Raw genomic sequence first — 27,823 nt, forward strand, 5'->3', positions numbered from 1 at the left:
TTGATCACAGGAATAAATAGTAAAAATATTTCCAAATGTTACTGCTGTACTTCGGATCAAATGTAGGCTTGGTGAGCAGAAGAGACTTATAAAGATACTAAAAAATAGACTACAAAAATATTACTGTTCAAAAACTTTTGACTTTTATTATCCCATATGAACTGATGACTTGGAATATTTGTGCTTTTAAAAATTCATTTGTTACAGCATAGGACCATTTAAAATGAACAAGAAAGAAATGCAGACCCGTAACAGTTTCCTTTCACTTGAACATTATAATTAAAAGCTTTATTTCTAAAATAAATTAATAAATTGTAGTTTTAGTTTTAATTGTAGTTTGCTTTTTTGTAGTTTTGCTGTCTGTATTTTCTTCTGTAAGGTAGTTAATATTTAGTATTTAGTATTTAGTAAGAACACACAATTCATAAATACAAATACAGCATTTTTGCACCCTAACATATGTACAGTATATACACAACTCAATGCCCTGCACAATAAAATGATTTTCAGATGATGTTAGCATAAATATTTCAAACATTATAGAACTTTATATCCATAAAAAATATATTGAATCTCTTTCTAACAGTTTACATCAGAGAGACCGAATGTTCTCATGTTAACTATTCTGAGATCATACACTACCATTCAAATGTTTGGGGTCATTAAGTTTATTTATTTTTTACATTTTTTAATGAGTTGTATTCAGCAAACACACACTAAATAGACAAAGTGACAGTAAAGACGTATGTTACAAAATATTTGTATTTCAAATAAATTCTGTTCTCATTGACTAATGTATCTTGACCATCAAATCAGCATATTAGAATGATTTCTGAAGGATCACTGAAGACTAGAGGAATGGATTCTAAAATAAATGCATAGGAGCCTTTTTTCAAAAACATTAAAAGATCTTGCCAACCCCAAACATTTGAAAAGTAGTGTATATATTTTTAGTGTCAGGCATAGACATAAAATAATAGCGCCAAAAACGGCACAGACTCTATAAACTGCAAACTCACTGAGCTCATAGCATCTAAAAAATTGGACAAGAGAGTCCTTCATGTCTGTTAGAAAATGGTATCTTCACTGTCCTCTTGGACTGGACTGAGATGAGACTTCCTCTGCTTGGAGATGGCAGCCCACAAACGACACAGCATCCCACCTCTGAATGACAAATGCATTAAAACACAGATTTACTTCACATTATACAATATCATTCAAGTCTGTGATAAGAATTTTTTTCACTTCTGCTGAAAATTCATATTTAATACATAAAAAAAACAAAAGAGTTATATTACATTTTTTTTTACTGTATTTTAGATCAAATAAAATGTGGCCTTGGTGAGTTATAAGAGACAGCTTTCAAAAACATCTTACAGATGCCAAAATATTTGAACAGTAGTGTATATATGATTTCTTTCATTAAAGGTGACATATCATGAAAATATTACTTTTTCTGTGTTTAAGTGCTATAAACAGGTCCCCAGTGCATCTACCAACCCAGAAAACGTGAAAAAGGACAACCCAGTAAGCCTTTTTCTGAAAGCCTGTGAAAAAACTAACCACTTAGATTTTACGCTCCCTGTGGCGTAGTAATGGCATGTTATTATAATATTACCACCCCTTAAAGGGGTCATCGGATGCCCATTTTCCACAAGTTGATATGATTCTTTAGGGTCTTAATGAAAAGTCTATAATATACTTTGGTTAAAAATTCTCAATGGTTGTGTAAAACAACGGCCTTTTTACCTTGACAAAATCAGCTCTGCAAAAATCATCTCATTTTAAGGGGTTGTTCCTTTAAATGCAAATGAGCTCTGCTTGCCCCGCCCCTCTCTTCTCTCTGTGGAGTGACGAGCCTGTTTACTTTGGCCGCATTTAGCCGCTAAACTTTCTAATTACCACGTTATAAGGAAAGACGATTGCAAAGATTCATAAAAAATCCCTTATACGCACTTCTGCTGTAAGTGAAGCTGGATCATGAATGATTTGCGCGAACATAGGTGCATTTATGTAGATCAGGAGGCACATTCCCTTCACAAACAAAGGTAATCTACTGCATCTTCAGCGGCTCAGATGTCGGGAGTAAATGACGACCACTATGTTCATTATCACATCCAGCAACACAACACCTCAATCACTCAATCTAACTTACATCCCTGCTCCGGCATCGAAACAATGGAGTTTACTGGACTGTGACAGCTGGTCTGAGGTAAGACACTCATGTCAATCAACTATCGTGGGAGCGGCCTCTGTCGGTGTGATGCATCTGAGAATGGCTTGATTTGAAAAAGGGGATATTATTTTTACAGATTAATTAAAAACCACTGCATGGATTTTTATCATTATAGGGTAGATTTGTACATACACTGCCAACACACATTAATGTTCAAACAGCATGTAAAAGTGAACTTAGCATCCGATGACCCCTTTAATCTGCATGTTTTCACCCATGGCACCACCATTTTGTTTTCGCAAGGGACAAGTGTACCAGTTCTAACATCATGGCAGAAGTTTGAACAAAGCATGCTAACTGTTCTTTCTTTGGCTGCACAGACGAGAACAGAACACCATTTAGAGTCCCAGCCTCAGAGGAGACAAGAGAGCAGTGCATTTATTGATTTATTTACTGTATATTACACTACTGCCACACAGATCTAATATAAACATGCCATTTCTTTCCCAGCTGTTTACCTTCACAGACATAACCTACTGTTTTTGTAACTCCTGTGAGTTTTTAACATAAACTTGTGTGTATTTGACAGTTTAAGCGCAGTAAGACATGAAAGAGAACTTGGTTTAGTACTCACATGCTGTGTGACATGCCATTCAGCATGAAAGACATGATAATCAAAACCAAACAGATGTTTTTGGACGAGTATCTGAGGTACGAACTGTAAAGGCACAGCCCTGCTCTGGAAAAGGGGGCGGGGAGCAGCAGCTCATTTGCATTTAAAGAGACATGCATGAAAACAACACGTTTCTGCTTCCACTCAAAATAGGCGTTTTCAAAATTATATAATTAATGATTTGTGGGGTATTTTGAGCTGAAACTTCACAGACATATTCTGGGGACACCTGAGACTTATATTACATATTGTAAAAAGGGCATAATAGATCACCTTTAAATAGTGCATTTTAACTATAATTATAATGTTTCTCCCACACCCGGTAGATTATTCTTGTTCAGGCTGTGTAAAGTACTTACTTAATGCCACAGTACTGCAGATCGTCTCTGCAAGCAAAATGGAGGAGGCTGTCCAAGGTGAACTCATGAAAAACAAGCTTAAAGAAATCAAAAAATAGGCAGTCACTATTAACTTCAACATCTTTTAAATGGGTTTCAAGCAGCTTTCACTATTAGAAGTCTATAAATGTGACCCTGGACCACAAAACCAATCATTAAGGGTAAAAAAACGGAGATGGTTGATGTATGTATGGTTGAAAATGACGAATGGTTTGTTAGGATAGGACAATATTTGGCCGAAATACAACTATCTGAAAATCTGGTGCAAAAAAAAAAGAAAATATTGAGAAAAATTGCCTTAATCACCTTTCAGCAGTGCATGTTACTAATCAAAAATTAAGTTTTGATACATTTACGGCAGGAAATTTACAAAATATCTTTATGGAACATGATCTTTACTTTGATTTTTGGCATAAAAGAAAAATTTATCATTTTGACCCACACAATGTATTGTTAGCTATTGCTACAAACATACCCGTGCTACTTAAGACTGGTTTTGTGGTCGAGGATCAGAAATATGAATTAGCAAATGACCAAGCCTGTGGTCAAAAGCTTGTTTTTACTCACTATTTCAATGGTTTTGTCATCCACTGGAACGCCTCTTAACCAGCGCACCATAGCAGCATTGTGAGCATTATGGGGTGTAGGTTTATTATCTGTGGAAAAATAAACAAATCATACAATGGCTATATAAACTGTTACTAATGTTACTGTCATATGCTATTACTAAAAACTAGTCATTACTGTTTCTAAAACACTTCCAGAACAGGAAGTATATCTACAGGAGTACACGTCGTGAAAACGCAAGCCCCGAGGGTAAGGCATAAAATTGGGTTGGTTGAAAATGAGTAACAATTATAAGCGATTACAGGGCGTGTTCTTCATGAGTCTCAAAACTCATCCCAGAACTAAAGACAAGCAGTGGCATGTGGCGTGGATGTGAATGAATGTGATACACATTGTTCCACGGCCACACCTTCCGATAGCCTCGGGCAAGAACTTTCTCTCATACGGAGGAAGACGTTTGCAAACAGTTAAATACAGTGTTCACTGCAGAAGCTATAGTTGAAAAAACATGAGCAACCTGGAGCTGTAGACGCAGCCCTGACCGCCAGGGCGCTGATGTGCCTTTGTTTAGTTTGAAGTGAATTCCTTAGAAGCTCCTGGTATTCTTTCTCCTTTTCATTCAGCTGAATTAGCAATCTGGAACACAATGTGAACAATTCCCAGCAACATGAAATCACTGTGGTTTTCATCAATCGCCCTCTTGTGGCTAATTTAATAATATATATTAAAAAAATTATATATAGCATTTATTTTAAATAAAATGTCCTCATCATAACTGTCTATAACTTTTGATAATTGTAATGATTTAATGCATCTTTGCTGAATAAAAGTATTTTTTATTAAATTATTATTATTATTATCATCATTACTAAAGTATTTTTACTTAAAAAAAATAAATAAAAATATTTCTTTAACATTGACACTTTCATCTCCTGGGGTTAATTTTCAGGGGTTGTTTTGGGGCTTTTAATATACTTTTTCTGTAATAAGATCACATGAGAACTATCTGGGAAACTCTTCAATGCCTTTTATCTTGGTCAGTGATAGACAAATATTATTTTTTTCCAGAAAAAAATATAAATAATTAAACTGAAAAATAAATAAAAACACAATTAAAATACCTATTTATAAATGAATAAAATAAATACAAATAAATGAAAATAAATACAAATAAATAATAATTTAAAATAAAATCATTTAAATTACAAAATAATTAAGTAATTTAAATATAAATAAATAACTAAATAAACAATATTGTTTTTAATAAAAAAAAAGTAAATAATTAAATTATTAAAATATTATACAAATGATTTAAAAAATATATATTTTTTAAAAAATTAAATAATTAATATTATTTTTCATTAAAACAATTAAAAAAAAAAAAATGAATAATAAAATTAAACAATAAAATAAAATAAAATATAATAAAATAAAAAAATAAAATAAAATACTGACCCCAAATTTGGAATGGTAGTATACATTATGTAAGTATTTTATACATTAAACTCAAACGGTTTGAGAGCAACAGAGAGGGGAAAGGTTTTCAGTACCTCCTGGACTCGAGTCGAAGTTCTGACAACTCTTTTGCAAGTGAAGAGTGGGTGGTGATTAGTTCACTGGGCAGATTGTTGCATTTGGCATAAACTTCTTCAGAACTTTGACTGATACTCGATTCCTCTTTGATCTTCTCGAGGGGGGTGACGGTTGACTGAGAATCATCAGCCTCCGTGGGCTGCTCGGTTTCTGGAGAACTCTCCTCATTTTCAAACGATGACTGCAGCTGAAGCTTGAGCTCTGAAAAGCAATTTTGAGGTACGTCAATGAAGATATGCTAGTAACAACATTCAGTGATACAATAAAAGCATAACGGACCACTGTTGTAATTGAAATGGTGTGCTTTATGCACCTGGGAGCAGAACCGTGATAGCATCTTGAACAGCCTGCCTCAGCAAGTTGTCCAATGCAAACATCCAGTGAGGTTTAATCTGCTGTTTCCTTAGGACCTTCTTGACCTACAAACACAAGAGTCACACACGCAGTATGAATATTTTAAAGATAGGATTTATGAGTAAATAACCAAATACACCAATACCCTGCATTTCAAAAGATTTTTTATTTTTTTATAGAAGTTTTTTACTGCTCACCAAGACTGTTTATTTGATTAAAAATACAGAAAAAAATGTAATATTGTGAAATATTATTTCAATTTAAATTAGTGGATTTTGATTTTAATAAACTTTAAAATAGAATTTATTCCTGTAACGCAAAGCTGAATTTTCAGCATCATTACTCCAGTCTCCAGTGTCACATGATCTTTCAGAAATCATTTTAATATGCTGATTTATTATCAATGTTGGAAACAGTTTTTCTGCTTAATATTTTTTGGAACCTCTGATACTTTTTTTTAGGATTCTCTGATTGATAAAAATGTAAAAAAAAAAAAAAAAAAAAAAAAAAACAGCATTTATTTAAAATAGAAATCTTTTGTAACAATATACACTACAGTTCAAAGTTTGGGGTCAGTAAATTTTTTCTTACTTTGTTTGAACGAAATTAACACTTTTATTCAGCAAGCATGTGTTAAATTGGTTAAAAAAAGTGATAGTAAAGATTTATATTGTTAGAAAATATTTTCCAAAATTTAGTTTTCAAAAAAAATAAATAATAAATTAAATTAAATAAAATTAAATTAAAATAAATTAAATTTTCAACTTTGACACTTTCATGTCCTGGGGTTAATTTTCCAGGGTTGTTTTTGGGATTTGATTTGTTTTCCCTATATGAAGATCACATGAAATACAAAGAAATACAAATAATTAAATTGAAAAATAATTAAAAACTAAATTTAAAAAACATCTATTTATAAATGAATGAAACAAATACAAATAAATGAAAATAAATAATTTGAAAATAAATAAAATCATGTAATTATAAAATAATTAAGTAATTATAAATAAATACCTAAATGAATATTATTATTTTTAAATTAAAAAAATTAGAAATAAAATAAGAAATAAAATAAAAAATCAAATCAAAATCAAATCAAATCAAATCAAATGTTAACCCCACAGTTTCCCAAAAAAAAAAAAAAAAAAAAAAAAAGAAGCCCAACTGTTTCCAACATTCCAACAGCTTTTCATCACAGGAATAAATTCAATTTTAAAGTATATTAAAAAAAAAAACAACAACAACAACTCTATTTTAAATTGCAATACTATTTCACAATTTTACTTTTTTAAAACAAATAAACAGCCTTGATGAATAGAAAAGACTTCTTTAAAAAAAACATTAAAAATCTTACTGATCCCGAACTTAAAACTTATAAATAAAAAGTCAATAACGAAACATATACAAATACTTAATGTATATATCAATAAATAGAAAGAGAGCAGAAAGGAAATACAGAAAATAATTTTAACAATTAAAAAAAATATAAAAAATATATATATATTTTACTTTTTTATAAAATAGGTTATAGTTTAACAAACCCTCAGTATGTATATATTGCCTTTTAATAATTGCAAATGTTCCTAATTAGCCCTTAGTCTGAATTAGGCTTGACTGAAATGAAGGCAAACTAAAATCAAAGAACATACTGCATCCTGGAAGCTAAAGAGCACCGCCTGCAGGCTGCTGAGAGGCACAGAGGAGTTCAGCAGGCTGGAGCGCAAAGTCAGGAGGCTGTTAGTCAGGTGCCTTTTGTCTGGAGAGCGGATGTTTTCTCTGAGACAGCCAATGAGCTCTCTGATGTCATCTGAGGTGATGCACGGCTCCTCCACCTGAGAAACAGCACAGAAAGCTCATCTTTACACACACACCTCAATTCAGAATCATTCAAGCATTCAGGAAAGGGCACTGGTGGTGTGACAGCATTCCACATCAAACATCTAATGTGACAGTAGTGTGAGAATGTACCTGCGGCAGTGTTTCCTGAATGTTTTGAACTACATGGCCTATGTACTCAGTAAGTATCCTATGCAGCGTATCCCTCCGTTCGCTGTCCTTTCTCAGCATGAACAGACCTAGATTTTCTCCAGAACCCGCTGGGCTTGTGGTCATGTCTGCTTGAGGCTCATCTGGCACTCTGTCAGCAGAAAATTCATACAGCATGAAGGCAAATAAACGATGTGCTGAAGGTATGTTTCATAATATACAATTTCCAGAATTTGGGAACTCACGTCAAAAAGCCACTGGAGATGGGTGGACTTTCAGCCATGTCATTTCCTCTGAAGGCAGGAGTGGTTCTTCTCACATCAAAAGAAGAGGACAATTCATTGTGTTCAGCATCTGCATTCTCCACACGCAACGCAATGGGTACAGACATGCTCCTGTGAAAGTCTCCTACAACACAACGCCCAAATAAACTCAAAATGAAATATCCAATCCAATTATGTACAAGTCATTAATCATAACTAGGTATTTCTTCAGCTTCAGAATCAGAATCAGCTTCAGAGCCAAGTGTGCGCAAACACACAAGGAATTTGTTGTGCTTTTTTAAGGAGTTATAATAATTAAATTAAAATATTATAAAAATTATGTAAAAAAAAAAAAATTGTGCAATTATAAACGATTTGTTAATGAATAACAAAAACATTATTTGAATAAAAAAAAAAAATATATATATATATATATATATATATATATAATTAAATTGTCAAAATATGAAAATTATTTTTAAAAATCACGTAATTATAAAATAGTTACATAAAGAATAAATAATTAAATTTGAATTTAATTATAAGTAACTAAATAAATATTTTTTAATTAAACAAGTAAATTATAATATTTTATAATATTTTATAAATATTATAAAATTACAAAAATCATGCAATTACAAAATCATTAAGTAATTTAATTAAATTCTAAAAGTATTATAAAATTACTAAAAAAAGAATGCAATTACAAAATAATTCAGTAATTTATTATGAATAAATAACTAAATGAATATTATAAATAAAATAAAATAATATAGAATTATTAAAAAAAGCAATTATAAAATAATTAAGTAATTTAATTATAAATAACTAAATAAATTATATTATTGTAAATCAAAAAATACTAAATAAATAATTAAAAATATTATAACATTTTCTTTGAAAATCATGTAATTTTGAAATAATTAAATTATAAATAAGTTGCTAATGAGTAATATTAAAAAAATAAGTAAATAAACCATGAAAACACTATAAAATTATTTTTTTTAAAAATCATGTAATTAAATTTATCATTAATATCATAAAAAAATAATTTATTGACTAAATAACTAAACAAATATTTTAATTCAATAATAATAATAAATAATTTAATTATAAAATATCTTACAATTATTAAAAAACATGCAATTATAAAATAATTAAGTCATTTAATTCTAAATAACTAAATAAATCATATTATTTTTAATAAAAAATAAGTAAATAAATAATGAAATTATGAAAATGTTATAAAATTATTTTTTAAATTATGTAATTATAAAATAATTACGTAATTTAAATATAAATAACAAATATTTCCTATAAAAGTGAATAAATAAATTAATTAAAATAAAAATTATAAAATAACTAAATAATTTGATTGTAAATAAAAAAATGAGTAATTAAATAAAATTTAAATTAAATTATAAATTATAAAAAAATGTAAAATCATGTAATTTGTAAAATAATCAAATAAAATATTTAATTAGAAATAAATAACAGTATTATTTTTAATTAAAAAAAAAAAAGTAAATAAATAACTAAATTATAAAAAAACATTCCACTATGCCAAAAGTGGAGCTGAAGAAACACCCGTTTAAAGCTGTTGGTTTTAAAGGTTTTATAGACGTGGTTCTACTTGCTCACCTGCAGGTTCTTTCAGAGTGTTGTCGGACTGAGGCTTTGTCCTCTTCCTGGGACTGCCCTTCAGAAAGCCGTTCTTCAGGAGCTCCGAAGCGGTGGCTCTCTTGTCTGGGTTGGGCTCAAAGCAGCACATAATGAAGCCTTTAGCCTCCTCCGACATGCACTCGGGCACTGTGGGGTGGATCTTAAACATGCCCACCTGCAGAGGGACAGTTACTCAGTAAACTTGTCGGGATTCCTTGTAAGAGATATTCACATCTAGACCTGAAACTAAAGCAAGTATGCAAACACAGTGTTTGTGTTTGTATCTAGCTACAAAAATGTGCCAGAAAGGAATTCATAACAGCAGCTTCAGTCATTTCCAGAATGGGTGCTATAGCAGACATAGCGTAAACTGTCTTCCTCTTGCATACTAGTATATTCTTGGTCTAACTATAACTGTAAGAAATATGCAGTGAGCATGAAAACAATTGGGAATGTGAGAGTGGAATGTAAATAAACTTCACAGTTAATTTAACACGGTTATATAACCATCAGCTTAAAATAACACTTAGATACCTTAAACATGGCCGCTTGAGGACTTCCCAGCTCATGAAAGGGCGGCTTCCCTGTAGCCATTTCTATGATGGTGCAACCCAAAGACCAAATATCAGCCGGTTTGCCGTAGCCACGAGGGCCTTGGTCGATAATCTCTGGAGCCATGTACTGCAGAGTGCCTGTGGTCGAATGAATAACGAGGAGTTTGAAAAGCAAACAAGCAAGAGTACATAATGTAATGTGAGAAGTATGTGTTAGGAGACTCACCTGTGAAAGTCTCTGTGCATGGATTGATTCCTGCTAGTCTCTTAGAGGTGCCAAAATCTGAGATCTTCAGCAATCCGCTGTATGTATTTATCAAAACATTATCACCCTGGTGAGATGAAAAGTAATGGCATGTGATGAAAACAATTGCAGATGAAATTTTCTAACAGCACTGTGATAGATTCACACCTTAATATCTCTATGGACGATCTGATTATCGTGGAGATATTTCAGCCCTTCCAGAATCTGCTTGGTGTAGAAGACAATGGTCGCTTCGTTATCTTTAAGAGGACCCCACTTTGACCGTAAGAGAGAAGACAAACTTCCTGTGAAAAAAGAAAAACAAGTGAACATATTTTAATACACTGTGTATCCACATGCACATAAACAAATATAAAATGTCAGTAAAATAATTTAAGAATGAACATGATGAATAGAATAAATAGACGATAGATTTTTTTTTTTTTTAAATAAGTCACCAAGACTGCATTTATTTGATTCAAAATACAGGAAAAACTGTACAATTTTGAAATAATTTTACTATTTAAAATAACTGCTTTCTATTTTAATATATTTTAAAGTGTAATTTATTCCTGTGATTTCAAAGCTGAATTTTTAGAATCATTACTCCAGTCACATGATCCTGTGAAATCATTTTAATATTCTGATTTGCAGCCCAAAAACATTTATTATTATTATTATTATTATTATTATTATTATGTTTTTCAGGATACTTTAATGAATAGAAAGTTCAGCAGAACAGCATTTATTTAAAATAGAAATCTTTTGTAACATTACAAATGTCTTTATCACCACTTTTGAACAATTTAAAGCATCCTTGCTAAATAAAAATATTAATAATATTATAATATTCTATCATTTCTTTCCTAAAAAAATACTGCTTTTGAATGGTATAGTGTATAATGTTAGCTATTTCAGATAAATGCTGAACTTTGGATTTTTCTATTCAAATCCTGAAAATAAATGTACTCAACAGTTTTAAATATTGATAATAATAATAATAATAATAATAACAACAATAAATGTTTCTTGAATGGCGAATCAGCATACTACAATGATTTCTTAAGTATCATGTGACAGTAAAGACTGTAATAGTGATGCTAAAAATTCAGCTTTGATCACAGAAATAAATTATAATTTTAAATATATTCCAATAGAAAACCATTATTTTAAATAGTAAAAATGTTTCAAAAATATTGTACTTTGGATCAAATAAATGCAGGCTTGGTGAGCAGAAGAGACTTCTTAAAAAAAAAAAAAACTGTTCATAAATTTTTGACTGGTAGTGTATAATCTTTGTATTTATGTTTATTTAAAACAATGCTCTATTTTTAACAATCTAAGGTTTAATTACTTAAAATGACATTTTTTCAGTTTTACTCAACAGGACACGTTAAACTAATTAAAAAGGGCCAGCAAAAACATTTAGAACATGAAAAAAAAAAAAAAAAATCAAATAAATGTTGTTCTTTTGATTTTTCTATTCATAAGGAAAAATCCTGAGGAAAAAAAATAATAAAAAACTGGAATAATATTGGAATATTGGAATAATTTCTGAAGGGTCACATGACATCGAAGACCAGAAAAGTGGCTCTTAAAAATGTTGGGATCACAGGAATAAATTATATAAATAATTATATTTTAAAAAATGATATAATTATATACACTATATATACTAGAAATAAAAGTGGTTTTAAATATTTCTTCATGACTCAGGATATTCTATTTATAGCCATCATATAGGAGCTGTTACGTCACTGACCCATAAATAGCTCTTCAGGTGAATTCTCTGAACTGGTCTGTGTTGTTTCACTATAGTACATTTCAATTGCACTCTAAGCTGGAGATCTTCCCACACATGAACATTACACACAACACACCCTTTCTTAGAACCTTAGGATTTCTCAACAGACTTTGCAAAAATCAACATTTCCCTGTGTCATCAAAAAGGGAAATTTATAAGTCAAAGACTTATAAGAACAATGAACAAAGCAAGCCACACCTCCAGGAACCTCCTCCATGAAGATCTTGATGAAGCCATCCTCACTGACCGATCCCAAATACTGTACGATATTCCTGTGCTTCAGCCTCTTGTGCAGGGCAATCTCCTCATGGAGCGGCTGGGAGTAGCTAAGACCCAGAACAAGAGACAAAAGACAAAAAGTAAATATTATGATTATCCAAGCTATGCAGTTCAGACCACAATCATAAGGGTTGTATGGGCATATTTGGTTGTAAACAGTTAACCACAAGACTTGGATCACACGGAGAGGTCTACATCTGCTAACTGTCCATGTGAGAACAGTTTAAACAAGCATTAGTCCTGCAAATATCACAAACAACACTGGACTGTCGGGACCTTTGAACATGGACAGAGGTCAACAAACAAGCGCTGGATTTCTACCGAAGCAGATCAAAAATGTATACACAAAGTTCAGAAATTACCCAAGTCTTTCATTTAAGATTAAATATAAAGGTCATATTATACAGTGGCACGTGAACGTTTGAGAACCGCTTGCAGAATCTGTGAAAATGTAAATAATTTCAACAAAATAAGAGGGATCATACAAAATGCATGTTATTTTTTATTTTGTACTGTCCTGAGTAAGATATTTTACATAAAAGATGTTTACATATAGTCTACAAGACAAAAAAAAGCTGAAATTATTAAAATAACCTTATTCAAAAGTTTGTGAAACCTTGGTTTTTAATATTGTGTGTGGTTACCTGGATGATCTATGACTACTTTTTTTGTTTTGATGGTTGTTCATGAGTCTCTTGTTTGTTTTGAACAGTTAAACTGTGCACTGTTCTTCAGAAAAATCCTCCAGGTCCTGCAGATTCTTCAGTTTTCCAGCATCTTTTGCATATGTGAACTGTTTTCAGCAGTAACTGTATGATTTTGAGATCCATCTTTTCACACTGAGGACAATTGAGGGACTCAAACACAACTATTAAAAAAGGTTCAAACATTCGCTGATGCTCCAGAAGGAATCACGATGCATTAAGAAGGGGGGTGAAAACTTTTGAAATTTTTCTTATTTTGTTGAATATAGTTTTTTTCCACTTAGTACTGGAAAAAAACAGAAGATACTTGCATGTTTACCAGAAGAGAAATTAAGCACAATTTACACTGATCTTTAAATTCAAAAAGTTTTCACTCCCCACCTCTTAATGCATCGTGTTTCCTTCTGGAGCATTAGTGAGTGTTTGAACCTTTTTTTAATAGTCGTGTTTGAGTTCAGAAGGGAATTATTTTAATAATTTCAGCTATATGTAAACATCTTTTATGTAAAATATCTTACTCAGGACAGTACTAAATAAAAAATAACATGCATTTCATGTGATCTCTCTTAATTTGTTAACATTATTCACATTTTCACAGATTCTGCAAGGGCTATTCATCAAAGAATCATTAAAAATGTATTACTGTTTCAGCACAACTGTCTTCAACATGAAATGTTCAAGAAATGTTTCTCGAGCACCAAATCAGCATATTAGAATGATTTCTGAAGGATCACGCAACAACGCAGACTGGAGTAATACAATCACAGGAATAAATTATATTTTTAAAAATATTAAAATATAAAACAGAAACCGCTACACGGAATACTCAATTCTGATTGGGCAGTCGTCACATTCCGAGCTATGTTATTCCCCAATAACAACAGGTAAAAACTCATACCAAAAATCTCATACCAGCTCATCCAGGTAACTGCAGTTGGTGCTATTCGCTAGCTAAGAACATTTTTTTCATCATGGAAGCTTTGCGTTTGGCTAATAAAATTATTAACATTATTCACAATTTCAGATTCTGCAAGGGGTTCCCAAATTTTCGCATGCCACTGTACATAATTTTACTATTTTTTATATAATTTATTAATATGTTCACTGTTTAATATATAAAATTATTAATACATTTTATTAACATTTTATAATTTTTATAGTAATTTTGGGTAGAAAAACTGGAAAGGTCCAAACAGCAGTTCCAGTGTAGCTTCAAAGGGCTCTACACGATCCCAGCTGAGGAATAAGGGTTATATCTAAGGAGACTATCTGTCATTTTCTTAAAACAATAAAAACTTATATACTTTTTAACCACAAATGCTTGTCTTGCACCAACCCGACCTCATACATTACACAATCATGTTGGAGGTATCGATCCAGTGTTTACAAAGCGAACATGCAAAGAAAGTCAAACGACCTTTACAAAAAAAAAAAAGGTAAAACAATGATGTTGGAAGATTTTGAAGTTGGAGGAGAAAATGAGAGAGTGTTTTTCGCCCTACCCTATCTTTTTGAACCAAAGTACACAGGCAATGAACTTACCACGCGTGACCTTTCCAATGTGATTATGCAATGCATGAAGGCGTGCATCGCAGAGCTAGTGCAAGATGAGCATTTGTGGTCAAAAACTATATAAATGATTATTTTTGTAACAGATGACAGATCATTTTGCTAGATAAGAGCCTGTTGAAGCTGCCTTGAAATTGCAATTTGAACCTTCAAGTAGTTGATCCTCACTAAAGTTCACTATACAGAGAAAAATTCTGGAAGAAAGACATGAACATCTTGGATGACAAGGGGGAAAGTAAATTATAAGGAAATATTTATTTTAGAAGTGAACCAATCCATTGAATTAAACAAACTTGCAGCTAAAATGATAAGAAACATATTCTAAAGCTGCATTTCATTGGAAAAATTAAAGCAATGGAAAAACAAGTTCATACGTGCTGTCCTTCTCTGGGATTTCTTTGATTGCGATGCGCACTTGATTGCTTAGGTCCCGTCCAGCGTACACCACTCCATAGGTTCCTTTACCCAGCACCACCTTGTCTCCATTCTCATTCCTCTCATAAAGATACTGAAAGATTTTTTTTAAAAAAGAAATTGTTACTTTTATTCATCAAGGACACATTACACTGATCAACTGACACCAGAGACATTTCCAAATGCTACAAAAGATTTCTGTTTCATAAAAATACTGTTCTATTCATCAAAGAGTCATTAAAAAATGTAGTACTGTTTCAGCACAACTGTCTTCAACATGAAATGTTCAAGAAATGTTTTTTGAGCACCAAATCAGCATATTAGAATGATTTCTGAAGGATCATGCAACAACGCAGACTGGAGTTATACAATCACAGGAATAAATTACATTTTTAAAAATATTAAAAGATAAAACAGAAACCGCTACATGGAATACTCAATTCTGATTGGTCAGTCATCACATTCCTAACTATGTTATTCCCCGATAACAACAGGAAAAAAATATCATACAAGCTCATCCAGGTAACTGTAGTTGGTGCTATTCGCTAGCTAAGAACTTTTTTTTCATCATGGAAGCTTTGCGTTAGGCTTATAAAATATTAAAACTCAATATTCTGTGTACAATTATTTAATTACGTAGATCCGCTCTCTTGTTTCATACAAACACAGCTGCTGCCATTTTGCAATGATCGTAACGGATTGTAAGATAATCAACAAACTGGAAAGATTTTAAAACCATTTTAGCTTAAATCAATGTCTTTTATCACCATAATTTTTCATGCAGCTTGCATTTACCACTTGCTAGCAACTGCTTTCTTCCCAGAAGCTTTGCGTTCAAATATTTCAACTCAAATCAATATTTCTACTTATTTAGTTTGGTGGCAAGTAGCGGTGTAATAATAAGTGGGATAATGAACATCCAGCTGGTTGTTATTGCAAAATAAAGCCCTTCAGTCTTACACAACAACTGATACATCTATCAGGCTTTATTACGCAATAACAACTGGCTGGATGTACATGATCCCTTATATAAAATTTCATAATATTGCTGCTTTTACTGCATTTTTCATCATATAAATTTAGACTTTGTGATCCTAAGAGACTTAAAAAAAAACATTTAAACAAAAAAAAATCATTAGCTTCAAACCTCTGATTGGTAATGTATGTTTTAAAAAATATTTGACATTTAAGTACGCAATGATTAAAGATGAAGCAAAAAATGTAGTTAAAACTGTATGCCTATTGCTTGTTAAAAAAACAAGAACAGCAAAACTGAGTTTGCTGATAACTTCTGCGACTATGAAAAAATATTTAGGAGAACCAGTGCAACTGACCCGATCAGCATATTTGTGTTTCCGCTGAGGAGAGCTGCAAAGCTTTCTACGGTTTTGCAATGTTGAGTAACGTATCACATACATATCTCACAAATTCTTTAATAAACAATGTGTGGACAGAGTTTACATAAGAGATTGATTGTGCAGTTTAGAGAGCTTTGTTGATTATAATGGACCTTTGTGAGATTGCAATGAACTAAAATTCTAAGAGTGAACTAAGAGTGACAGCTTTTAATGATTTTTAAAGGAGTTTGTAAATGAGATATTGATTTAATACAACAGTTTAATAAACAAGAAGTGACTTACATTGTCTGACTATAACACTATTGCATGATTCTGCTCTATTTCGTCTTCAAAAATAATTAGAAACAAGTTACAAGCCGCTGTGCATCTCCATTCAAGCACAGCGGTGTTTCCTTTATGAATGAAAGTGCGTTTTTAAACAAATCTACTGAACCAATCATTTAATTTCCCATTCATTTAATTTCCCATTCATAAAGAGTCACTTGCTTAATTCCTAAATGAATAAGCCGTTCAAACTAATCAAATGATATGATTCAGCAATTAAATCAGTGACTTGAATGATCCACATTTCCATCAAAGGAAAGAGTCAAGTCGAGTCAACATTATTTCTACATCGATTGCAGATACAGTACAGCTTTACAGTAATGAACAGGAAAATAGCAGAATCAATTACGCAAAGTCAGCTATGAAGACTGTGCTGTAAATCAGCTCTAAAAGAGAATAGTGCCAGGACATGTAGTGACACTACATTACTGACTGGCACTGTTCAAGCCATGAGAAATGAATCACCTATTTGGGTCATCAAAACTAAACTCAACTCAGTAATATCATCTAATTCTACCATGAGTCTACAATAGCGTCATTAATCATTTTAGGGGTTGTATACCAAGGATAAGATAGAAATAGCCGCTTAATCAACCAAGTCCACATTTTCACTCATGCTGAGCATGGTTACTAGCCTACACAAAAAATAAGAAGTTATATGATATTCATGGTGATTTCTCTTACCTCTAAATCTCCTTCCCCTCCCCCGATTGGACTGGAATCGTCAATGGGACTTTCTGTGTGATGCAATAGAGAGTTGACCAAATCACAGAACCTGATAAGCAACACACAAACAGGATATGTTCAATGGAAAATTTCATTCAACTATGACAAGTATTTTCTTACGATGTTGTTCAAACGCAATTAGACTGAATCATTTCACCACTTCATAATTGCTTAATGCTTATTTCAGTGGAAGAATGACAAGTTCATAAAATTAGGTCAAATGCGACTTCCTGAACCTGATACAACAGAACGGAAAGTAATACGGCATGTGTTTTAAAGGCTGAGTGAATAGCCTTGAGCACCTATTAAAATATCAGATTATTCTTAAAACTAATTCACAGAACATAATCTTTGAACAGTTCATTCTCTGTCAAAACAATCATGACATTGGAGCTCTTCCCTCATGTTGTCCTTGGCAGTGTGTTTAAGCAATGTGCCGATGAGAGGAGCTCACCCTTTACAATGAAGATCGCTGGGAAAGTACAACTGGAAATCATCGGAATTGTACAGGACATACAAGAAGCAGCTGCGCTCGTCAAACTTGGAGATGCTGCAAGAGTGGAATAATGGATTCTCAATCAGAAGATAAAAAATAAAACAAGCCTCTTTACAGTATTTGAAATAGAACAAAATAGAGCAATTCAGTTTGTAGTTCTAAAACGTAAAAGATCTGTGGGCTGTTTTTACATTTATAAGTAAAACAAAGTATTTGGTGCACAGTACTTTTGTTCTATAACATAACATACACACATTTCATACTTAAAAAGTGAGTTTTGTTCATGTCTTTCTTCAGTCATAAAGAAATTATGTTTTTTGAAGAAAATATTTCTGGATTTTTCTCCATATAGTGGACTTCTATGGTGCCCCCGAGTCTGAACTTCCAAAATGCAATTTCAAAGCAGCTTCAAAGGGCTGTAAATGATCCCAGCTGAGGAATAAGGGTCTTATCTAGTGAAACCATCTGTTATTTTCTAAAAAAAACTTCAGACAGTTAGGGTATGTCGGAAAACTCCCCATCTCATTTTCTCCTCCAACTTCAAAATCGTTCTACATCGCTGCAGAAGTACCACCTCAGTGTTTACAAAGTGAACGTGCAAAGAAGGTCAAACGCCCTTTACAAAAAAAAGGTAAAACAGCGATGTAGGATGATTTTGAAGTTGGAGAAGAAAATGAGATGGGAGTTTTTCGACATACCATAACCGTATTAAACCGGAATACACAGAGTACGCGCAGAGCTAGACAAGAAGAACATTTAAGGTTAAAAAGAATATAAATTGTACATTTTTTTTTAAAAAACAACCATTCGTTTTGCTAGATAAGACCCTTCTTCCTCAGCTGAGATAATTTAGAGCCATTTAAAGCTGCATTTAAACTGCATTTTGGAAGTTCAAACTCAGGGGCACCATTGAAGTCCACTATATGGACAAATGTTTTCCTCAAAAAACAATTTCTTTACGACTGAAGAAAGAAAGACATGAACATCTTTGATGACAAGGGGGTGAGTAAGTTATCTGTAAATTTCTGTTCTGGAAGTAACCTACTCCTTTAATAACAAATACATAACATTACAGAAAACCCAGACATATTTCATGTAGCTAATATTTATCAGAAGCATGATAAGAAAAAGGAATCATGTTCTTAATTCTACCAGGAATACAAATCCCTCAAGGAGACTATTTTACCCAAAACTGAAATTATTTTTAACTAGGGGTCAGTCTGATCTTCAATATTAACATCCAGTGTCATTTGTTTTGCAACTTGAGCGCTACACAAGATGTTCGCTGCCCTAAGGGCTGGAAATAAGAACAAAAACAGAAAGAAAAAGAACAGAAGAGACGCTGATCTACAGTATAGCTTAAAAGCTGGAAAGAGGATAACAGGCGTCAACTAGACTAAGCATTAAGTGAGGAAGTTTCAAAAAAAGACCTATTCAGAGAAAGTCGCTGGGCTGTGGCCAAAAACAGAGCAGCTCTATTGGGAAAACCACTGCAAACTTGGAAATGGAAAACAGAAAAAAAAAAAAAAAAAGTGGAAATGACAGTATTCCCATAAGCGCACAGTACCTTACTCCACGAATCGCAGATGCTGGGAAAGTCCACTCATGAAGACCTTTCTGGGAAAGCCAAATAAAGCACATTACACTCTCACAGACATATACACAAATGTTGAATATTACAGCCTAAAGCTGCAGGTTACTCATACTGCCCTCCGTCAAGTTAAATGATGCCTATCTATTACATAAATTATTTAATAACCTGGAAACTGCGTGACAACATAATGCAGCCTGCACAAAAGCCGTGTGCGAAAAGCATCAAGAGCCAAGGGTGTTTACCTCGAGTGGAGTGACATGTCTCAGCTGAACCGTACGGCTGTCATCTTCCTCATTTACGCTTATTATACTAGGTTGGAAGATTTTTGTAGGCTCCAGAATGAGAACCTAAAAAGATATATAATTTGGGTTTGTTTATGTTCTCCACCTTTTTTGGCCTTTTCTTTAATTGTTGTTGAAGCTAACTGAAACAAGTTGTCTTTTGGGACAGAAAAAAATCTCACCGGGCAGCGAGCTGTGGAAACGGTAGGTTTGCATGCCTGCACCATTAACTCCATCCAAAAGTCCACAGTTTCCTGTTTAGGATGACTGACCTCTCGAGGTTTGGCAAACTGCTTGTACAGTATATACGTCTCCATGATGGATGCAACATACCTGTTTTGAAGGAGAAGTCACCTTGCTTAAATATAATGTGATAATGCAATTCATGACCAATTTAAATCTTAATGTTTGCTACTACAGTCAATGTGCCTTAATGCATTTATCTGTCAATAATCTGATTCCTTCTCAATTATACCTAATTTCTTAATTATATTAAATTATATTCATTTACACTACCAGTCAAATGTTTTTGAACAGTAAGATTTTTAATGTTTTTTAAAAAGTCTCTTCTGCTCGCCAAGCCTGCATTTATTTGATCCAAAGTACAGCAAAAACAGTAAAATTCTGAAATATTTTTACTATTTAAAATAACCATTTTCTATTTGAATATATTTTATAAATGTAATTTATTTCTGTGATCAAATCTAAATTTTCAGAATCAATTTGATGAATAGAAAGATCCAAAGATCAGCATTTATCTGAAATAAAAGCTTTTGTAACATTACACACTATACTATTCAAAAGCTTGGAGTCAGTATACATTTTTTTGGGGGGGGCGGTTGTAATTTATAGAAATTAATATTTTTATTTAGCAAGGATGCTTCAACTTGATCAAAAGTGATGATAAAGACATTTATAATGTTACACAAGATTTCTATTTTTAAAAAAATCCTGTTCTTCTGAACTTTCGTTCATCAAAGAAACCTAAAAAAATTATACTCAGCTGTTTTCAACATAATAATAATAACAAAAAATCTTACTGTTCAAAAACTTTTGACTGATAGTTTATATTAAATATCTCACACAATTCATTGATTATTTAATCTGTATACTGTTTAATAAATTACATTTAAAAAGAAATAATAAACTGACAGGCCTAGTCTTTCCATGCACAAGGGTTAGTACTTTTTAAAATGAAACTTTGAACTTTAACTTTAAAATGAAAGGGTTTTAAAAAAAAGTTTGTTTTTTGAAATTTTGAAATTTTTAATTAGTAGAAAATAATTTTTAAAAATTAAACAAATTGCGTTTTTTTAACTAAGGAAAATCATTTTAATAACTTTCATTAATGGGAATAACTTTAATTTAAACATGAAACCAAACCAGTTTTAAATACCTTAACAAACCAAAATAAACATGGATAATTATTCACTTCCTTTACTCACCACATTGGCGCATTGAGCCTGTAGAGTTTCTCGGAAGCTTCTATGACTTTCTTGTGCTCATTTGCCAAGATTCCCGCCCCCAGATAAAAACCCACATCCCAGTAGTCTTGCATTTTCTCTAGACTGCCTTTCCTGCCCAGCAGGCTACTGAGTGTGACACCTGCACAACACACAAAGACAAAAAAACACCATAACTCAATAATACATTAAACCTCTATCAGCCTCAGTATAGGCATTTCACATATGAAAATGCAGGAGACATGCATGTAAAGTGTGAAAGCAAGGCAACACCTCAACTGAGCTATTTTGAGTTAACCACCTCAAACTGCTAGTTTCTCACACATGACACATATCTACACATACAATGTGTCATCATGCATTCATGTTCAATGCCCAAAGCATCTGGATTATACAAGTAGGCCACTAAATATCAGTTTCTATACAGTAGCCTGCTATACAAAAAAATCCATGCAATAGCTAACAAAGCACTACTGTACATGATATGTAGAGCAAATCATGACCCATCCCACTGTTTAAAGTGCTCACAACCAGAGCAGGGAAGCTAAATGAGGGACACACAAACACACCGATTTTCCGCAGTTCAATGGAAGTGTCGAATTCATGGCCAGCAGCTATCAGGAGCACAACGTTATTGATTCCGGAGTGCAAAGACGGTTCAATCTCAAAGGCCTTGCCATACCTGCAGGACAAACATAACACATACACATTGCTGAAAAAGGAACATTAGAGAAATTAGCATCACCACAAGAAACTCACTTTTAGTTATTAATTAGTAAAAATTATTAAAAAAAAAATTTGAACCAGACAAATGTAATACAAGAAGAAACTGTATTACTATTTTTTTTGTCTCAGGGAATATATTTAAAAAAATAAAAATAAATAAATAATAATAATAATATATTTTAATATTATTATTTTAATAATATATATATATATATATATATGTGTGTGTGTGTGTGTGTGTGTGTGTGTTTAATATTTTTTTTTCTTTAACCCATTGTAGAAATGTTTATTTGTTGTTTGGTTGTTTGATCCATAAATCTACAAAAATTTACTAAGATTAATACTTAAAAAAATAATAAATGTTTTATCTTTTATTATTATTCTTTTATTTTCTCACCCCATTGTGGAAATATTTTTTGACCATAAATCTACAAAATTTAGTGAGGTACGCATAAAACCAGAAAAAAATTATTATTTAAAAAATAAATGAAGTATTTGAAAAATATATCTTTCCTGACAACAAGTCTTAATATCTTATGCAATTTAGTTTTTTAATAAATGTATCTTGTTTTAAGGTTATTTGCATATTTCATTTTATTTCATATTTCATTTTACCAGTTTTTGGAAGCATGTGCAAGCCACAGGATGAATAAATGTTAAAAAAAAAAAATTATAATTACATTTTTATTTTCTTACTCCACTGTCGAAATGCTAGTTTATTTGAAGCATAAATCTGCAAAATGTAGTAAGGTTTATATTTTAAAAAGAAATCTTTTATAATTACAATTTTATTTTCTTACCACACTGTGGAATTGTTATTTGTTAATTTTTTTGCAATTTTGTAATCTTCTTTAAAGCAGAAATCTACAAAATTTAGTGAGATATGCAACAAAAACAAGAAACAAAAATTTCTTTTATTATTAAAAAAAGTATTAATTATTTGAAAACAGCGAAAATATATTCTCTCACAGAAAGTCTTAATATCTTAAGCAACTTTGTTTTTTAATAAATGTATCTTATTTTAATGTTATTTTCATATTTATACTGAAAAAGCAAGACAAAAACACTGACCAGTTTTTGGAAGTGCAAACCGCTAAATAAATAAAAAAAATAATAATAAAAAAAATGTATTATTAAAATTTTATTATCTTTCCACATTTTGGAAATATTTGTTACATTTGTGTTTTGATTGTTTTTTGTTTAAAGCTTAAATCTACAAAACTGAGTAAAGTATGCCAAAAACAATAATTTTTTTCTTTTATTATTTAAAAAATATATAATTATTTGAAAACAGGAAACAACAATCTTTGACAACAAGTCTTAATATCTTATGCAGTTTAGTTTTTTAATAAACGTATCTTGTTTTAAGGTTATTTGCATATTTGTTCTGGAAAGCAAGACAAAAATACTGGCCACTTTTGGAAGTGCGTGCAAACCATCGGATCATTATCTTTTATTTGCATTATTTCAGATCCGATGCTGTCCTACCACAGCACTATACAATGAAGTGGACGTTTATAAATGTGTGCAATAAACATAAAGCTCAACAGTCCGGAGAATAATTTGTAATGACTCACCAGTAACTTGCTTGATCTCTGCTGTTTGTGTCTTTGAAGCCTGAACTGAGAAACATGTCCTTGTATATGCGCCCGCACAGGCAGTACACATCCGAGGCCACGGTGCCCCCCGATTCCACGATGGGTAAAATGAGCTTTAAAGCCTTGGCACGATCGCCAGCGTTATTCCTCCTTTAAACACATTTCAAAATGTTTTGCAGGGAACAATACTAATGTTGTCTCCAATAAATGTTTGCAAAAAAGTGTACCTGTTCAATGCAAATATATACTGAAACTTGATGTTCTGATGTGATGTCACCATGCACATGGGCAAATTATTCAATGTCTCCACCAGATTTATGATGGCGTCGTAGTCCTTGAATCACATGGAGAAAGAGAGTTAAATTTCAATAAATTATTCACACATTTGGCTGGCACCTCTAATATTTCACAACCATTGTTGAACAGTCTTGCTTATTCCTCAAGGTAGACAAGGATTTTCATATAATCAAATTAATAAGCACAGCGTGAAAATCTTAATGAACAGAAAGCAATAACTTAATGTTTACTAAAAGTTTTATTATGTCAAGGAGGGCGAGATCTCATCTCTAGATCTTATTAATGATTAAACACATTCAGGTTTGTATCGCAGCAACAATCAAAACATTCACACAAAGAAATGAGGCAAAAGAGGCTATTTGTTCACGAAACATAATGACTGCACACTATGCAATCTATGCTATCATTCATACATAACTGAAAGTTTACCATTGTGCATATGTAATTCTATTAACTCACTGGGATGTCCCTGTAAGATAGCAGGAGGCTCATAACAATATCTGGACTCAGAAGCTCCACCGAGTCCAGACGCTTCTGGATCCGGCCCAGCTCTTGACTCAGGGCCTGTCCGGTGAAGTGCTCTCGAGCCAGACGGATCTCCCTGCGGATTGCCTCGTGGAGGTATTCGCTATGAGGCAAGAGTTTGTTAAATGTTAATTCAGACAATTGAAAAGCAACATTCAGCAACTGAATTCAACGAAAAGAAAATGCACAAAAACATATCACGTTCCTACCTAGAATGAATGTGAACACTTTCCAGCAACTTGACCAGTCGATCCACCAGAGGGGTCAGCAGGGATTCAATTTTAAAGCTGGAATGAAGGAAATCTTTGATGCCCCTCATCAGTGTGGCATCAGAAGCAAATACTTTACCTTGTGGTGACACCATGTAGGGGATAAAAGTGTAGCTCCCACATTGCTCCTAGCAAGAAGAATTCGGAAAATTAAAACAAACACATGATATAGGACCGGGGCAGGTTGTCACAAAGAAGGTCACTCAGTACCTAGTTGTTCATTTGTAATTTCAGTCATACAAATGCTTGTTTTATATAGTAGTGGTTTTTGCATGTTAGTTTTTAAACATATAGTTAAAAACATAAACTGTGATTTTATTTGTAAATTCTACTATCCAAATAGTGCCTAAAAGTTAGTAAACATGTCAAGTGTCAAACTGTATATACAGTTTGTTATCAGTAAGATCTTTAGACTCTTATGCTCAAGGCTGCATTTACCTGATAAAAAATACAGAAAAAAACAGTAATATTGTGAAATATTATCACGGTTTAAAATAATGTTTTTCTATTTTAATATATTTTTAAGTATAATTTATTCCTCTGATGCAAAGCTGAATTTTTTCATCAGCCATTACTCCAGTCTTCAGTGTCACATGATCCTTCAGAAATCATTCTAATATGCTGATTTATTATCAACAGTTGTGCTGCTTAATATATTGTTGGAACCTGTGATTTTTTTTTTTTTTTTTTTTTTTCCCAGCATTCTTTAATATATAAAAAAGTTCAAAAGAACAGTGTTTATTTAAAATAGAAAACTTTTGTAACAATATAAACTACCATTTAAAAATTTGTGGTCAGTAAATTGATACTTTTATTCAGCAAGGATGTGTTTTGAATAAATACGGTTCTTTTTAATTGTTTATTCATCAAAGAATAAGGTTCCAAAAAATATTAAGCAGCACTGTTTACAACATTGATAATAAAAGTAATAAATCAGCATATTAGAATGATTTCTGAAGGATCATGTGACACTGAAGAATGGAGTAATGATGCTGCAAATTCAGCTTTGCATCACAGGAATAAATTATATTTTAAAACATATTCACACAGAAAATATTTAGTTTACAATGAAATAATATTTCACAATATTACTGATTATTTTTCTGGATTTTTGCCTTGATGAGCATAAGAAACTTGTATAAAAATATAACTTCTTATATATATACACTACCGTTCAAAAGTTTGGGGTCAGTAAGACTTGTAATAGTCTTTAAAGAAGACTCTTATGCTCATCAAGGCTGCATTTATTTGATTAAAAATATAGAAAAAAAAACAGTAATATTGCAAAATGTTTTTACAATATAAAATAATGTTTTTTATTTTAACATACTTTAAAATAGAATTTATTCCTGTGATGAAAAGCTGAATTTTTATCAGCTGTTACTCCAGTCTTAAGTGTCACATGATCCTTCAGAAATCATTCTAATATGCGGATTTATTATTAGAATAATCAGTGTTGGATAATATCAACAGTTGTGCTGCCAAATATTTTTTTTTTCAGGATTCTTTCATGAATAACAAGTTTAAAAAGTACAGTGTTTATTCAAAATATAAATATTTTATAACAATGTAAATTATTTATTATTAACTTTTAATAAACTTTTAATTATTAACTTAATACATCCTTGGTGAATAAAAGTATTAAAAAAAAAAAAAAAAGAAACAATAAAAATGTACTGACCCCAAACTTTTGAACGGTAGTGTATATATACACACACACACGCACACACACACATATATATATTTTTTTGTTTGTTTGTTTGTTTGTTTTTACTGAAAAGCAAGACACAAGTATAAGTATTATTTTACAGTAAGAGTATTTTCAATAAATGAGTGTTGCCGCATAATTTTACACAAAAAAGTTGCACCTTGTGTTGGTCAAAATATTGTTTTAATATTTTTATGTTACCATTTATGCTGTGAGTTAATTATTTCGTGTTTCACATAGCATTACTCTCTAAATAGACAGTCCCATTATAACAAGTGTCAACTTACATCATACAGAATGACAACACCGTTGTCAAGAAGTGGATTTTTTTTTTTTGCCAAGGCTTTAAGGTTTGTGTCTATGTAGAAGTGACATTCAAAAAACACACTGAGAAATGTTCAATGGAATAGAAAGTGTGACAACTTGCCCCGGCGTACTCCACTGTGACTTGCAACAACCTTGCACTTTCTGAAGGATGTTTTTGGGTGCACTGTCTCACCTTCACAACTTGAAGATCGTCTTCTCGTTTATTACAGTAAAGGATGACATTATTGGTCATACTGAAACTCTCTCTGACACCCAGGTGATAGAACAGAGACGGCTGGCAGATAGTGTTGCTCATCTCCACCACGACAACATCTGAACACAGAGTGGAAATAACAACTGCTTACCAATGCACTTTGGAAATATTCCTGAAAATCCCAGATATATGCGTGCCGCAACTTGCCTGCGTTGTAGAAAGTGTCCAGAATTTCACTGGTGCCCAAAGCGATGCGATCAAAAGAAATGCTCTTGAGCGCCGCATGCGCGTCTGCGCAGGCTTCTTTAAGACATGTCAGTGACAGATTCGTCTCGGTTTGAGGCACAGACCCGTCCTCAAAGGCGATATACACCACGGATAAAGCCCTGGTCCGACTGCGCGGAGATACTACGCCTTTATTCCCGCCGCTGATTTCGAGAGCCAAAGGATCCTGCCATAAACTTCCAGCTGAAACTCGTACGGGATCCTTTCTCTTGGTGTCGTGCAGGCTCATGCGCCTGCGTTCAGTCGTATACATGGTGTACGTCGAAAAAAAGCACTAGCTAATTAAAAAAAACATCCTGTGAGCGCGTCCTCGACATGCCTTCACTATGGCGTAAAAGTATTCCTGTAGTTTTTTCCAGGTAAGACTCTGAGGAGGATCCTTTTAGACTCGCCCTCCTCCGGTTCCCCGCCCT

At 32.3% G+C, this 27,823-nt stretch overlaps 1 protein-coding gene across 1 annotated transcript; it reads right to left on the bottom strand.

Moving 5' to 3' along the window:
* Window positions 1–120: 120 nt before the first annotated feature.
* On the bottom strand, window positions 121–27,819 carry si:ch211-1i11.3 (mitogen-activated protein kinase kinase kinase 5). The gene is made up of 28 exons (XM_051132121.1): window positions 27,333–27,819; window positions 27,105–27,244; window positions 24,838–25,025; window positions 24,563–24,731; window positions 24,034–24,140; window positions 23,786–23,956; window positions 22,052–22,164; window positions 21,465–21,624; window positions 20,202–20,352; window positions 19,981–20,085; window positions 19,712–19,761; window positions 18,103–18,198; window positions 17,607–17,697; window positions 15,201–15,334; window positions 12,473–12,600; window positions 10,639–10,775; window positions 10,453–10,558; window positions 10,207–10,364; window positions 9,652–9,847; window positions 7,993–8,155; window positions 7,730–7,898; window positions 7,411–7,593; window positions 5,721–5,826; window positions 5,365–5,608; window positions 4,332–4,450; window positions 3,815–3,903; window positions 3,209–3,285; window positions 121–1,164 (listed from the first exon to the last, which is right to left on the bottom strand). The coding sequence occupies exons 1-28, from the start codon at window positions 27,661–27,663 to the stop codon at window positions 1,068–1,070; spliced, it is 3,978 nt and encodes a 1,325-aa protein (XP_050988078.1). The 5' UTR covers window positions 27,664–27,819; the 3' UTR covers window positions 121–1,067.
* Window positions 27,820–27,823: the final 4 nt, after the last annotated feature.

Source organism: Labeo rohita, chromosome 16 (genome assembly GCF_022985175.1).
Source record: "Labeo rohita strain BAU-BD-2019 chromosome 16, IGBB_LRoh.1.0, whole genome shotgun sequence".
In the NCBI taxonomy this organism is placed as follows: Eukaryota; Metazoa; Chordata; class Actinopteri; order Cypriniformes; family Cyprinidae; genus Labeo; species Labeo rohita.